This window comes from Octodon degus, unplaced genomic scaffold, assembly GCF_000260255.1.
Source record: "Octodon degus isolate 3935 unplaced genomic scaffold, OctDeg1.0 scaffold00072, whole genome shotgun sequence".
Classification (NCBI taxonomy): Eukaryota; Metazoa; Chordata; class Mammalia; order Rodentia; family Octodontidae; genus Octodon; species Octodon degus.
Genome location: NW_004524648.1, coordinates 1,087,555 through 1,090,346, shown reverse-complemented (window position 1 = coordinate 1,090,346; position 2,792 = coordinate 1,087,555). Strand labels below are relative to the sequence as shown.

At 38.5% G+C, this 2,792-nt stretch overlaps 1 protein-coding gene across 1 annotated transcript in view; it reads right to left on the bottom strand.

Annotated features, from left to right (window-relative positions):
- Positions 1–2,792, bottom strand: part of Smg6 (SMG6, nonsense mediated mRNA decay factor) — a 284,260-nt gene that overhangs the window by 256,571 nt on the left and 24,897 nt on the right. The window contains exon 3 of the mRNA XM_023719819.1: positions 315–425. Coding sequence (XP_023575587.1) covers positions 315–425 — 111 coding nt within the window. The remainder of the gene's footprint in view (positions 1–314; positions 426–2,792) is intronic.

Sequence of the window (2,792 nt, the reverse complement as noted above, 5' to 3'; positions counted from 1 at the left end):
AAAATTTAAAAAAAAAATAAAAAAATAAAAACAGAAGATTTTGCTACAGTAACAAAGTAGCAAACTACTATCCACACTGCCTGACAAGTTATTAATTCTATGATTTAGATGCTGTGCAACATGTACCCCTCAGGGACACTAAAAGCTCTAATGAAGATCAGTTTTATTCTGCACAAGGGTTACATCAGCACAGCTGGATGGGATCACATGAGGATACTAGTCATTCCCCTGAGGATTACAGTTATTCCTGTGAAGACACAGATGCACAAAGAGGAAAGTATTGTAGGAAAAAATTCTGCCTGCACCCCACTTACCTTTCGTTTAGTCTCTTCAAACAAGCTCATCAGACTCTCCTTGGCAGTCAGAATAGGGTTGCTGGCAGCTAAACTGCGCATATAGTAATATACAGCATCAAGCTTCCTCCTCTGCAAAGAGTCCAGAGATATTAAGTCAACCAATTTATTTCCAGACACCAGCATGACACAGCTGGCCCAGGAAACCCCACTCTCTCTCTCAGGCTGTCTCCTAAACTGTAAGGAATTCCAGTAAGAAAATCAGAATGCTCTCTATAGAAGACACTATGGCAATTATATGAAGCTCAAACCTACAATTCTCCTGCCTTAGTTTCCCAGACTCCTAAGACTACAAGGGTGTACCATCACACTTAGCACAAAATATACATTCAAAAATGAAGTTGGGAGCTAGGGGTGGTGACACACACCTATAATTCCAGCACTCAGAAGGCTGAGGCAGGAGGATTGTTGCAAATTCAAGATCAACCTAAGGTACAGCAATTAACCACTAGGAAGAATGTATCAATGTGTTAATTACTGAAACTATCCTACCAATTTGATTTGAAACTGTCTCACTGCTATTTGTTTCTCAATAAAATTATGGAAAAAAATTTAAAAAAAATAAAAGCATTAAACAGAATAAATAAATAAATAAATAAATAAAAGATCAACCTAGGCTACAAAGTGAGTTGAAGGCCAGCCTGAACTGCATAGCAAAACTTTATCTCAAAAAGACCAAAAGTAAATAAATAAATAAAAATGAAGTTGGTATGAACCAAAATACACCATTCTTCCTTAAATAAAAAAGGGGTGAGGAAGACAGTTTAATGGTTTAAGAGCCTGCCTGGGAAGTGGAAGGTCCTAAATTCAATCCCTCATACATACATAAATTAATTAAAATAAAATAAAATGAAGCCAGGTGTGATAGTGTGTGTCCGTAATTCCAGCACTCAGGCAGCTGAGTCAGGAGGTTCAATGAAATTAAGGCCATCCTGGCCTATACAGCAAGACTATCTCATAAAAAGAGTGTGGTGTGTGGTAAGGAGATAAGGACTGGGAATACAGGTTAGGGGCAGAGTGCTCAATTCCCAACATTGTTTTAAAAAAATGTCAAAAGCTAGGCATGGTGGGAGGCTGAGGCTGGAGGACTGATTTGAGTTCAAGACCAGCATGAACTATACAGTGAGATCCTGTCTCAAAAGAGGGGTGGTGGTAAAAGGGTACAACGGTAAATATTTTGTTACTTTTTTTAAGCAGGCCATGACAGTGTACACCTATAATCATACCATTTAGGAGGCTGAGGCAGGATGATCACAATTCAAACTCTGCCTGTAGTGGGTTAAGGAGACAGCTCAGCAGCATAAGCCCTGCCTGGCAAGACCAAGGTAGATAGAGAATCAGGTAGATATAGGTAGATACAGTCAGTTAACCAAGTTCGATCTCCAGTATCTCCAAAAACAAACAAACTAAAAAAATCAAACTCAGCCTGTACAACTCAGTGACACCATATCTCAAAATAAGGGAGATAAAAGGCTAAAAATGTAGCTCGGTGAGAAGCTGAATCCCAGTAGTATCAAATACACACACACACACACACACACACACACACACACAATGGCCTTCCTATGTAGTTTACTGTTTTGTTTTTTTTTATTATTATTGGATATAGGGTCTCACTATGCAGTTCAAACTCACAATGATCCTCCTGTCTCAGCCTCCCCAGCACTGGGATTACAGGTGTATATCACCACACACAGTTTTGTGGCCTGCACAGCATGTGGTACCAGGGATCAAACTCAGGTCCTTCAGCTTGCCAGGCAGGTGCTTAGACTGCTGAGCTATTTTCTCAGCCCTATACATGTTTTTTTTTAAAATACGGTCTCACTACATAGTTGGGGCTAGCCTTGAACTCACAGTAGTCCTCCTGCTTCAGCCTCCTGAGTGTTAGGATTATGGGCTTGTCACCAGGCCTGGCTTAAAAATTTAATTGTTTCAAAAGGGCAACATATTCAAACAAATTTTTCTTATGGGAAATAAGTACGTGACAAGATATGCATCATTAGTCAATAGGGAAATGCAAAATGAAACCACAACAATATAATTTCATACTCACTAGATTTGTAGATATGTAAAGTTTATATAGAAGGCAAAAGATCCAGAATACTTAAGAACAAGAGTGAAGAATGGGGCCAGGGAGATGGCTCAGTAGAATAAGCACTTTCCTGGCAAGTATGAGAGCCTGAGTTCAATCCCTAGTTCTGCCAAAAAAAAAAGAGTGAAGAATGACAGTACCTAACTTCAAGACACTCTAAAGCTACAGTAATCAATATAGGGTAGTGCTGTCACAGCATATAAAATAGATCAATAGAATAGAATGCAGAACCCAGAAATACTAGTCAGAAAGTTTAATCAACTGATCTTTCACAGTGGAGCATGGCAATTTGATGAAGGATAGCCTTTTTTATTTATTTATTTATTTATTTATTTATTTATTTATTT